General features: G+C 37.2%; 1 protein-coding gene across 1 annotated transcript in view; it reads right to left on the bottom strand.

Moving 5' to 3' along the window:
• LOC120532855 (aggrecan core protein-like) overlaps nucleotides 1-13,840 on the bottom strand; it is a 112,992-nt gene that overhangs the window by 64,454 nt on the left and 34,698 nt on the right. The window contains exon 7 of the mRNA XM_039759290.1: nucleotides 9,177-13,730. Within this exon, the coding sequence (XP_039615224.1) occupies nucleotides 9,177-13,730 (4,554 nt within the window). The remainder of the gene's footprint in view (nucleotides 1-9,176; nucleotides 13,731-13,840) is intronic.

The raw sequence follows: 13,840 nt of genomic DNA, 5'->3' as shown, positions 1-13,840 counted from the left end.
CTACATGTTAATGTAAGATAAACAAAAAAAATAAAAAATCAGATGTTCCTGAGACGTATGAGTTATTCATTGTTGGCTGAATATCAGAGGTCTGAACAATGAAGTAAAAGTGTTATTATATCTCATTTCACTCAGATATATCATTTTCTTAAAAGGAAACTCGTTTTACATATTAAAGATCAAACCAGGATGTTGAAAGGATGCATTGAGTAAGTATGTCACTCCATTTATGGGAATTAAACTAGAGGAGTAGAAATATTAATTCATAAAGTAACTGTTTTTATTGCTTATGAGGTCATCTCTGACCCAGAATGTTGTTTGTATTGTAATGGGCATGTGGAATGAAATTTGGCCACCTCTGACCAGCATTAATACACCCTAAGTGGAGTGAAATGCATTTTTTCTTTATTGTCCAATGTGTGCAATTAGGAAATTATAATGAACGGAGGTTTTAACTGTGTACTGCCCTGTGCCTAAGATATAAAACTTCCTCACCAATAACATATTTTTCAAAGAATCATTACATTTCAGAGAAATGGAAGCATCTCCACCTATATTCAAGACAATACTTTTTCTCTTTAGTGCATTATACGTACTGTTTTGATGATAATGAATCACTACCATGTGTCAGATTTCACAGTTATGATGGTATTGTAATAGCTGACCATTTTCCTTCCATTTTTCCTGGAACTTAAAATATCAAGCTCTACTCTTACAACTCACAATTTATAATCTACTCTTATAACTGCCCATTCTATTTAGATATTAAGATTTCATTAAATATATCTTTACATATGAAGATATTTTTGTTAAAACCCATGTATCTTCTAAGAAGAAAGATCGGTTCCACTTTCTCACACAAAATAAACTATAAACTAGAATGCCAACTGAATTCAATGATTAAAATTTTAAAATATATATAAATGTAATCATCTGCGCTCTTGAAAAAATAAGACAGTACAAATATAGTTAAATGTATTAATTGCAAGAGACATCAATCACCTACTACTTAAATTATGTCATTATTATTATGAAAAAGAAAAAAGCCAGACAGGATACTATCCTGCCTAATACTTAAGAACATTTTTAACAAAATAGTTGAAGGTGGCCATAGCTTACTCAGCACAGAGAAACAAGTGACATATTAATGAAAAATTAAATTACCCTTCACCTAACAGAAACGAATAAAATGTCATTATGATTAAAATGCTTTAATAAATTAGATATACCACAACTCCAGGCATCAAAAAGATTGATAAACCATAAGCAGTCTTACTTCTTAAGATGCTATGTTGTAAACCATACAAAGTGGAGAAGCTGCACGCCCAGATAGCAAAGGTGAAATTAACCCAGTTGAGTGCCCCTGGGCCATGATATCATTCTGCCCCTTACTCCCTCCCCGTCTTGGTAAAATAACAAAACAAGTGTGAAAAAAATATTCATGTGGATAACAGCGATATCACAGAAATAAACCAAAGCATAGAAATTGTCAAGCCCAAACTTAACTAAAACAGAACATATTCCACTTTACAAACTAAACAGAGCCACACAGTCTCAAGACAGATAAAGAAGGAAGAATATGACTGCCTGCCATAGAGGACAAATAAATAACATATGACTAATTTTTTAAACTTGTCTTAAATTGGCCCATTAGACCAGCCATTCCCAAACTTTTTCTCCTGGGATCCCCTTCCCAATTAAATGCTATTATTTTTAACAACTACGAATCAAAAATGATCAAAGCCATTTCTCAAATAAACAGTACATGAGCAGGCCTACTTATATAAGTTGATTCATATAACTGGACAGCAAATTTTTCACTCTGCAAGAGTCATTCATTCAACTAACCTTTAATGTCTTGTGCCAGATCATTAATGAGTTGTAAAACTGTATTACAGAAGAGGTTTTTTTCAGGCTGGTGAGCAAACGTATCACCATTCACAAATGTACTTATTTCAATTGCAGCTAGATGAATGAGTCTCCTGCTAGTTGTGTAAGGCCTTTCACTTGGCTATTAAGTATACCATTTGAGCTTTATAAGAAATTTTCCTTTCTTATGTTTTGATTTCCTGCTGACCATATAAATTAATATCCTTACAAAGAGAATTTTTTAGTGTGTGTGGGATGCCTTGTTTCTAAATGTCTCTTAAATTTAGCAAATTTTAAGCTGACAAGGGTGAGAAATTATGGGCATAAAACATTGCATACAGAGCTCACCATTGATAAGAGGGCATGCAAATCCATTTTGCAGAAAATCAACTTGACATTTGTGCCTTGTTATTTCCTTTTTGGAGATTATCATCATTCTTGAGCAAACCATTACAGTTATATTTTTTCACATATAAGTGACATGCAATATTTATTTTGACTTTTTTTGTTTAACATGAGCAAACAAGGTGCCAGAACTTCCCAAGCACCACCATAAACAACACTTTGAAAGCCAAATGTTTTTACTAGAACTATGATCCGTTTAGTTTATGCATTTGGAAATATTTTATTAAACTTAAAAGAAATCAAGAACATCTTTGTGTCACAGTCATGTAACCCCCACACTTTCTTAAACTCAGGTAGGCCCATGAATTAATTCAGCCCTGCAGATGGCTATCCAGAAAAAGTTTTTGAAATATTTGGGAATATACCTTTTAATTAGACTTTTTGATTAGAAATGGAATTGAACTCTACACAAAATATACTCTTTTTCAACCTGTGCCAAATATTCTCTAACTCAAAATTGTACATCACACACATCCATCCTACACAGACTAAAATGTGCCCAGGTCACAACCCTACAAGTAGGGGATATTCTCTGGCATGAGTATGGAATGTTATGTGCTTAGGCTCTATTTGAATAAAATCTCTGGATATTTATTAGACAAAATAATATTTAATACTGTAACGACTTCAGGACATCTTTAGGACACAAATGCAAACAGAACAATCTATTGTGATAAAATACTCTACTTTGCTGGCATGTAATCTCATGTTGCTCAACTGGACAATTTCAAGCCTTCCTATTACACTGCAATAAGAAAGTGCCATCCCATATTACTTAAAAATACAAAAATATAATGACTTTACAAGGAACAGTTCAAATTTTCTTTAAAGTCTGTCAGGAATTAATTAAATATTGTTTTCACTAAACTAAAACACTATAACATCACTAATGTTTCTGTAATTTAGCATCTCTGACTAATTACTTCATGGCAGATCTTTTTCTTCCCCCTCTTTTTAGAAGATTGGGGTTGGTAGTATCTGATCTAAATGAAATGTGATACTGAATCTGTTATGTTATTACTATGATGAAAATATGTCAAAAAATTTGGTAAACATAATGTCATTAAATTAATTCATTTGAACTGGATTTACCAGGTTTGGGAACGAGAAGAGAAAAAATAAACTCTGCAAGCCAGCAGTACCTTAGGAGTTGGGGAACCTGCAAGTCCACAGATAAAACTAACATTTTTTGTGGCCATATGGAAGGTCTACAAGTGCAGCACAACCTGAGGGAAAAACAACACAGTGGCATTTTGGCAATTTACAGTTCATCAAAGTAGGACTTAATATCTTTGAAAGTCAAGTAAAAGGATTATGTGCATTAGGTCAGAAGGACAAAAACCTTTTAAAATAGAAATGTTCCAATGTATTAAATAACAGCATTTAACCGCTCTCAATACTGGAGGAAGGCTCTTGCCATAATGTGCAGATCTGCACACACTCACACTTCCACAGTAAAAAATAACTCAAAAATAACTCAGTCATTGCCTGACTTGATTGTTTGTGCAATTGCGCTATGCTGCACTAAACAGTGGTGATGTCACCCACTAACTAACTTTAGTATACCAAAAGCACAGTTTGTCAAGAAGGAACCTTGAAGACGATAAAAAAATTAACAATAATAAAAAAGTTAAGTTCTTCAATTAATTGGATGGTATGGTCCGGAGTAAACATTATCCAGGGGCGATTCCCGTCTTTGCATAAATATTTTAAGGTAATTTGCCAAGAATGTATATGTGGATGTACATATAAGAATCAAAACTAACAAAGAGGCTGAAAGGTCAGGACAAGCTGCAAATTTGTTTTTTTTTTAATTAACATAATCCAGAAATAGGATTAGCAATAACAAACCGATTATTTGATTTTTTTTTGCATATTAATAAATGTTTCACTGACAACTCAACAAAGGAACTCATGAGTTAGAATCATTTAGGATCAAGAGATGTACTGTTACAGGTAACTGTAACAGTAAAGTTGACAACAATGATGCATACTGAATTCTGTATACTGTAGTTCAACCAAGCATACACAGCAAGGTGGCCAAAGATGGAATCAATGTTCTTACAACATGAACATTACACCACTTCTAGTTGTGATGCATGTCAAAATGGAAAGCTATACAGGTAGTTGCTGATTGCATTGCTGGACAATTTCATTTTAAAAGAGTGAAAATTGCTGCCTGACAGCTAATGGTGTCCTACCTGACAGAACCCATAATGTATGAAGGGTGTGGCGGGCGGCCAGAACTCTTGCCCAGCCGGGATGACCAGAATATGGAAGGACTAGGGGGAAAGAGTATTTTTGGGACAGTTTCTCCCCCGGGCCGGCAGAGGGCAGTCCCATTGGTTTCCAGCAGGGCAAAGGGGAATGAGCACAGGAGTTGAACCCTGTTGGAACACACGGCCACCGCCAGGGGGTGCATGGACCTTTCCAGGGTCTTATTTGGCTACACTTCCACCACACCCGGAAGTGTGTCCAGAAGAAGCTCGTTAGACACCTGGAGTCACCACCATTTAAGGGCCAGAGTCGGGAAGAAGAGGACAAAGCCTGAGGAGGAGTGGATGGACTGTTGGCAAGAAGGGACTGTGTATTGGGGTGTTGTGGTGTTGGTGATTGGTGCACTGTGCTGTGGGGAACAGGGTGAAATGCTCCCTAAATGTAAAGAAATGTGTATAGTGTGGCAAAATCTGTCTCCTGCCTGTCTCCTGTCTGTGTCCAGGTTAGGGCAGCTGTACGCGCCCTGGTGGCTTCATGAGGGTTAATGGCTACTGTGATTTGAGCCACAATCTCCACCTCTTTTTTTTCTTTTCCATTCAGTTGTGATATGTCAAACACGACACATCAGACAGACAAGCTTCTCTTCTGTTTGTGAGGTCCAAAACATGCACATTCCTTATTCATTGTTGCCGCATTTTATAAATTGAACTTCCAGATGAGCACTCATTGGTTGACACTACTGGTTTCACTGGAGTGCGCTGCTGACTGTCCCAGACTTGCTATGATTATGTAAATTGAAGCTGTGACTGAAAATTACTGAAAAATCCCATAATGTGACATAGGCTTTAACAGATCAACAGGCTCATCCAGCCAATTCTGAACCTGCTTTCTTAAATATAAATTTGCTGAGAAACAGATTATATTTTGAAAGCAATGTGTAAAATGCCAGAATACAGCCAGAAGGATGTCAGATTATCATACAGCACACAAATGTGTACACCCACACTTTACTCACTGTGAAGCTGTCAGCTAAAAAGCAATTCACAATTTGTGACATATGTGTATTTAATACGTATTTTAACAACTACTGTTTTTAGCAATCTACAGTTTGTTGTCCAGAATGCTTAACTGCAAAGTGACCTCAAATGTGCTCAAAATCATACTCAAGTATGGTGCTATTAATACTATATCCAATATGAAGACTTACAAAACAAGTGCTTTTAGGATTTGTCAGCTGATTAAAAGGCACCGATCTTTTTCTAACTAGGGTAGACTCATAGTCCTTAACTGTCTGCTTTCATAATCATAGGAGGTACGACAAAATTGCATAATGAGTGCAAGGAAGGTACCAACCACGGACAAGGTGATAATCCATCCTTCGCTTCTTCATGTGGGCACACACACACACACAATCACACACACATTTAGAAGGTCTACTTATAGTTGACAACTAACCTAAACCCCATCTTTGAGACATGAAAATTAATTCAAAGGTACTGAAGGAAAAACTCAAACCCAAACTGCTCACTAAGAGTGACTATGCTTGGAATTAAAACCAAGCCACTGACATTGAATTGGTTCCCATGTGGCTGATGTGTTTGTCTTTTGTGTGTGTGTGCACATATACTGTAGTTCCCTACATAATGACTGGGACAAAAACAGTTTTTTCCTTGATTGACCCCTCCACTCCACAGTTAAAAAGTACAAATCAAACAATTCAGATTTGATTAAAGTGCATATTGCAGGCATAGATTTAAGTGTATTTGCATACATTTCCGTTACATCATGTAGGCATTGCAACACTTTTTATACATGCCCAAACCATTTAAGGGCACCTTAAAGTTTAGGACATAGCAATGGCAAGTATATTAAAGCAGTCATATTTAGTGAAATATAGTATTTCAGTACCTGTGACTGCCATGCATGTCCAAACCATAACACCCCACCACTAGATTTAACAGATGAGATGGTATGGTTTGGATTTTGAGTAGTTCCATTTTGTCTCTACACTTTGCTCTTGCCATCACTCTGATACAGGTTAGTCTTTGCCTCATCTGTCCACAAGATCTTTTCCAGAAATTTGCAGGCTCTTTTAAGTACTTTTTTGCAAACTGTAATCTGACCATCTTGTTTATATGGCTAACTAATGGTTTGCATCTTGCGGTGTGGCCTCTGTAGTTCTGTTCTTGAAGTCATCTATGGATAATAGTCTCTGACACAAACACAACTGTCTCCTGGAGACCGTTCTGATCTGTCGGACTGGCATTTGGGGATTTTTCTTTACCAAAGTGAGGATTCTTCTGTCATTAGAAGTTGTGGGCATCCTTGGCCTACCAGTCCCTTTGTGATTATTGAGCACACCAGTGCATTTTTCTTCTTCATGAGTAGGGGGCTTCACTCCCTGCTCACTTCGCTTGCGAACCGCCAGCGCTACGCGCCAATGTGAGAAGATGGGCTGAACGCACCCCAGGGAGACGCGTGCACTACTCCGGAACCCATCTTAAACGGTGATACAATGGGAAACAAATAACAATTGTAATTTTTTTTCTCCTCTTTGCTCAATCAGCTGCTGGCTTACTGCTGCTGCCGTGCCGTGTGGTCTGCATTTTGTGCAGCACTTTAAACGTTTAAAAGCCTGTACAGCACAAACACTATGCAATCTCTTTTCGTTGTTCCATTATTTCACTGAGTAATATTTTCCGTTTGCTTACGCTAATGCAATCTTTACTCTCATTTTTCTGAGACTTTCGAATTTTCTTACTTCGATTATCTCTAACCTGCTCTGCATGTGTAGCACAGCACTTGCTTCCAAAGGTTGTAAGTATGACGTGACTTGTCCGTCTCGTGGGGCGTGAAAGTGTCTCTCTGTCTCTTTTCAAAAGATCTCTCTTCCAAAGATCACGTCTCGTCACAAGATTTTTTTTTTTTTATAATAGAGAGATATTTCAGACAATTGTTTCAAATCATCCTAAGGTTTTACTGATTTTTCTAATGGTTTTATTCTTGTTTTTCAGAGTCATAATGGCTTCTTTGACTTTTGTTGGCACAGCTCTTGACTGCGTGTTGAACAATGGCAAGGGTAAAAGAAAGCCTACGTATCTTATGACTATAATAATGAAGCAATGTAAAACACCTGGGTAATAATAAACATCTGGGATGTCAGTTATCCCAAACAGTATGGTGTCCTGAAATTGGTGGGGTTGGGGGGTGGGCATATATTAAAAGTATTTGTATTTCTGCATGGTGCAACCACAATAAATATAAACACCTTGGAGTGAAAGTCTGCAATGTGAACTTTAATCATGTGTGAATTGCTTGATTTGTAATTTTAAACTGTGGGTACATCAATGAAAAATGTGTCTTTGTAACAAACATTAAGGAGGGCACTGTATGTTTATGTATGTCTATGTGATATGTATGTGTGTAATAAAATAATTTATTTGTGGTATAAAGGTTTAGGAATATATTTACTTTAATATGGCCATATTGGACTCAAACCAAGGAACATAAGTATTTGTGGCAACACTATATACTTAGGGCTACCAACATTCAGATAAATCTGGTCATGTTTTTCATTTCAATATTTATTAAAAAATCCTTTTGCTGTAAAACCTACGCAGTTGGCACTCATTCAAAAGTCATTGAGTATGTATTATGTTGTCATATTAAGAGCTCAACAGTTAAGCTTACTAAGGTCAGAAAACAGCAGTTACTAAAAGTGTTTTTTTTTCACAGATTAGAATTTAAATGTTTAACATTTATGGTGTATCCGTCACATTGATAATATCTAAAAATGAAAAAGAATGTGTTTAACATAAGCTACTGCATAATCATAACCCATTTAGTTATTCAAACTGCACATTTATGCATCCAGTCACCACCAATTATATGTTTCTTTGCTCAGGTCTATCACTACAGAAACCCAAAGCATTCATTCTTAGTTTTTCTGGAATTGCTTTAGTCACTACTGGGATACACTGAGCCAGAATATATCCTGACAGCCAGACAAGAACTGTGGCTAGGCATATTTGCACATACCAGGTCAACTAAGAGTCACCAAATAATATACATATCGTTTAGATGCCAGGGGAAACCAGAGATCCCATAGGAAACCAATATGGACATAGGGAGAATGATCAAATCCCATGCAGACAATGACCAGTTTAGGTATCAAAACATGACCCTGCACCAGTGTTGCAACATGCCAACCTCTCTACTGGCTAAATCAGAATGTGATCATCCATAGTGATTCATCCACCTATTTATTTTATTATTTTTATTTACTGTTATTATTATTATTATTGTTTTTTGCTTTAACAATCACTGAAAATCAGAGGCAATTCCTGCTATTATTTAAAATGCATGCCTTTCTTTGATGACACTGCTTCAACAATATTGGTAATATTGGCTGCTTCCCAATTTAGGAATCCTCTAAAGCTGTAAATTAAGTGAAAATAAAATGTTTGTTTCAGTGTCCATTAAAACTTAATAATAAAGAACACTAAAACAGTACAGCAAATAAATTATAAAAGAATTTTAAAATGCAAAGCAAAAATGAACAAAGCACTTATTATTATTAGCTTGACTGGATCAAGTGTTTAAAAATAATTCATTCTTATCATGCTGTTTTCATAAACCACTCTACAGCCTTGACATGGCAATATTTAATTTTCAACTGTGCTTACCTGATTCATTTTTTCCAGTTATCTTAATAACGATCACATTCACTTTGGTCAGGTTAACTGGCTTCTCCAGACTTACATGTAAATCGGTTTTGGATGGTTCGGTGCCAATGTCTGAACCTGCTGTTGTTTTACTCACTTCTGAGGGCTCAGTTGGTTTAGCAACAGAAGGCTTTGATGTTGCTGTGGTAAAATATTCATCGTCAATTTCAGTTGTAATATCCTTATCTGTGATGTCTTCTCCAGATGGCTCCGGCACCCCTGTGGATTCATCTATGATAACAATATCTTTAGTAGTGTCACTTCCTTGTGATTCTGTTTCAAAACTAACAGGTGACCAGTCAGTCACTGGACTCATTTCAGGCAATGTTTTCTTGTCTGTAATGCTTTCCTCAGGGAGACTGAACATAGAAGAAACCGACAGAGCCTCAGTTGGCTTTAATGTTGACATATCAATTTTTTTTGTAGCAGTTGTTGGTAACTTATATACAATAACTGGTTTTTCTGCATGTGTGCTTTGAGTGGTGGGTTCAGCAGGAGTTTCCATTGATTTGAAAGTAGTTACTTCAGAGCTTGAGAGACCTTGTATCTTTGTTGCTTCTGTAACATTTTGTGTCACAGATTCTTTTGTTAATCCTGACTCCTCTTCTGTATGTGTGCTTGGTTCTTCAGAACCTGCGGATCCTTCTAGGTCATCTTTTATGACAGGTGCACGTGCTTCAATTTCAGTGATGCCACCTTCCAATTTTTCGGTCTGCTCATCATCACTGCCTGCTGGCGTTTCCTGGAGTTCCATTTTAACGGTAGAACTAAATTCAGAAGATGCTATGTAAACTGGTGGAGTTGTTTTAGTTGCTTCGAGGATTGCAGAACCTTCCTCTTCTAAAATAACATCTTTTGGCGATATTCTCAACGATTCAGTTATTCCTGAAGTTTTCAGGTCAGTGTGGTCTGTTGATAAGAATGCTGATGTGGACATCATTGATGATGTTTTCTCTACTAATTCGGGGGCAGTGGTGCTAAAGTCAAAGGGTAAGTTGGGAGACTGGCTCGACTTTTCAGGAGGGAAATTGTCCATACCTATTCCTGATCCTTCCAAGGACTCCCTGGGTTTTGTCATTTCTGAAAAAGGAAGGCTAGTTATACATTCAGTGCCTGCTGTACAAGGTGTGGGTTTTTCAGTTTTTACAGTTTCTTCATGCCATTCATCTGGCTCCATTGTCGATCCTGCTTCTTCTGTTCTAGAGGAAGTGGTTTGCACATATGTTTCAGAGCTAGCTGTAGGCTCCATAATTACTTTGGTTGATAAAACTGTCTCATCAGTTGGATGACTGATTAATGGCTTTGCGCTAATAGTGTGGATGCCTGAAGGCTGTTCTTTAGTTTCAAACTTTTCAGTAAGTTCTGAGAGTTTGCCTAATCCTTGATCTGTGGTTTTTCTGAAGGTAGATGAATCTGTTACAGCTTGCATATCAGAACCACTGTCTAATTTTAAACCAGTGTAAGTGGAAATAGCTATTGTTTCACTATATACTGACTGATCCTCACTTGTCAAATCTTTAAGTATCACTTTGTCTGGCTCTGTTTGAGCAGATGTTGGTAGATATATAACACTTGCCGTACTGGTTTCTCTGCCTGTCATATCCTCATAAATAGTTGAGCCTTCTTCATTTGGTGGTTCTGCTTCTACACCAGATTGAGGATCTAGCATGTCAGTCCCTGTTGTATAATGTAGATCTTCAGGTTTAATTGTAATTGTAATGGTATCTGTTTGGGATTCAGATGTTACTCCATGAACACCAGAGGGTGCAGGAAGCAAAATGGATTTTGTTGCCTCAACTGGATAGTCAGAGGTGACAGCACCATGTTCCTTACTTCCTGTAGACAGTATTGTGGTAATCTGAGAAAGTACAGAAACTTCACTTGTTGCAAACACATCATCCATTTTCTGTTGGTCAGCTTCTGTTTGTTCAGAGTGATCTCTAGGAAGAGTAGCAGTTTGCAGTTCAGTGACCTCTTCATACATAGCTGACCCCTCGGAAATCTCAGTCTCTTTGCTGACCTGACTTGTTTTTAACTGAGCAGAAGCAGAAGTTACAATTGTTCTGGGAGGCATTGTAAAGAAAGTTCCGGAACTGGACCTTGATGTACTTGTTTCATATGCTGCTGGTGGTCTTCCACTGGGTTTTAGAACTCTCAAAGTGTGTTTAGATGGTATTTCTGCAGGTGTGTCTTCAGAAAGTGTGGTTTTTTGTACTTCAGCAGTCTCCTCATACATTGCTGATCCCTCAGGAATCTCAATGTCTTTGCTGTCCTGAGATGCTTCAAGCAGGGCAGTAGCAGAAGTTACAATTGTTCCAGAGGGCTCAGTAAAGAAAGTTTCCAAACTGTACCTTGATGTACTTGTTTCATATTTTACTAGTGGTCTTTCACTGGTTTTTACAATAGTAAAACCCTCTTTAGATGACATCTCTTCTTTAGTATCACTTGTAGGTATTGGCTGTACACTTTCACTGCTGTCTGGCACAACTGCAGTTTCTGTAGCGCTGCCTTCTTCAGTTAGGGTATCTTGGTAACTAGTAGCAGATGTTGGCTCTTTATGCAAAACTGTTGAATACACAGCATCTTCAGCATCAACAGAATGAGTGGATTCTTTTGGTTTGACAGTACCTTCAGTATCTGCTGGCAGAATCAAGTTCTTACCTGCATTTGATGTTGCTTGTATTGTTCTAGGTGCAACTGTTGCTGATTCTGACTTTTCTTTTGAAAACATAGCACTTCCTTCTTCATCTAATATTAACTTGCTTACCAGATCTTTCACAGTTGTTTTCTCTTGTGTGACTTGTGAAGGAGATGCTGTTGTACCATGAACATCTGTAATAAGAACAGATGATGTAATACCTTTTTCATCCACCCCTGAGCCTTCGGATTCAAATTTGACTGTTGTTCCTAAATGACTAGTAGACTGAGAGAGCACTGTACCTGTAGTTTTGTCTAAAGTGTCCAAGTCTAGACTTGAGTGCGTATTACAGTCATGCCCCAAAGGGAAGGCTGTGGTTATGTCAAACATAGGTATATCTTGTCCATCCATAGTGCTTCCTTCTTCTTCAGTTTTCTGAGTTGTTACAGCTTCTTTGTCTTCTGATGATGTGGTTTGTGAAGTAGGTGGTATATCTGAAGATAAACCGGAGAAATGAGAACTCTCTGTGTATATTTCTTTTTCAGTTTTTGTAGTTACAGTTGAAGTGGGAAAAATTAATGCTGCAGAGTCTTTGGATGTTTGTTCGTCTGGTACCTTTGTATTCTGAATTAAATCAGCAACACTATCATCTAATGTAGTCTGATGGTCCTTAGCAGGTTCTAATGGTACATCAACCTCAGGCGAAAGCACTATTTTTGTAAAATTGCTATCACTTTTAGCTTCCATTGGTGTTTCCGTGGTTTCATTTTTAACATGCAAATCCTCTATTAGAGTCAGCGGTGACAGAATATCAGGGGAATCAGTTTTGGTTGGAGCAACTTCTGATTTTTCAGTGACAACTTCATGATGTGGCATTTGTGAATGGGGCAGAGATGTAGTCATGTCTGAAATCTTTGTATCAGCAGCTGAGTGAACATCTAAAGAGGGGGTAGCCTGTGAAACTGTTTCTGTTGTAATTTTGGTTTCATCATCTTTGACAGTAGGTAAATAACTAGGTCTGCTTTCTAACAAATCATCTTCAACATCTAATTTGGGATATTTCTTCACCGAGCTAGTCTGTAAAGGGGATGTTGTTGTAGGAAATGAATGGAAAACTTTAAATTCAAAAGAATCTGTATAAGATTGTATCGCTGAATCTTTTGTCAGTGTGGTTTGCTCATCTGGTTTATAAAATGTGTCACCTCTGCTACTCTCAATGGGTTCTGACTCCAAAATGTTTCCATGAGAAACATAAATATCTGTGCTTTGGTCACTTCCAACTGACATTCCTGTAGACTTAGAAGTAGTAATACTACTAACAGTAGCATTTAGCAGTTCATCATCATGATCACCACCAACATTATTGGATATTGACAGGGGGTTTTCTTGCTCAGATGCATCTGTAGGGAGGACTGCAATTGTCTCCATCTCAGTAGTTTCCCCACCTTTTATTAAATCAGCAGTAGGGCTGGCCATACTAGTTGAGAACATTGATGGATATTCAGTTGTTGCATCTATGTTATCATCCAACTCCTCTGCAGTAGTTTTATCATGGCTGCGTGGCACTGCTTCTACTTCCATTGGCTGGAGTGTTCTGTCTGTTTCAACTGTTGCTACAGTTGAAATGCCTTGAATTTCTTCTTCTTTGACATAGGAAGATTCAGCTGGTAATATTGTTGTTGTCAAACCAGAAGGAGCTTGAGATTCTTTTTTGGTTCCTGTTTCAAGGTCGATCATACCAGAAGTAGGTTTTAATGTTGGGGTCTTTGTGGTTGAATCTGTGGGTTTCAATGTTTGAAATATCCCAGGCTTCATTTCCAAAGGTATGCTATGAATAATCACTTCAACAGAAGTTTCCTTCTTACTTGTAAGGTTTCCTAGATATTAAAAAGAAAAATAAACACATAAATATGAATATTTAATCCATAACTGATAAAGATATGAATTTTTCAAGTGATATAATTTTATTCATACAAGAAGAAATTAA

This window comes from Polypterus senegalus, chromosome 7 (genome assembly GCF_016835505.1).
Source record: "Polypterus senegalus isolate Bchr_013 chromosome 7, ASM1683550v1, whole genome shotgun sequence".
NCBI lineage: Eukaryota > Metazoa > Chordata > Cladistia > Polypteriformes > Polypteridae > Polypterus > Polypterus senegalus.
This window is presented reverse-complemented; position numbering and strand designations above follow the sequence as displayed.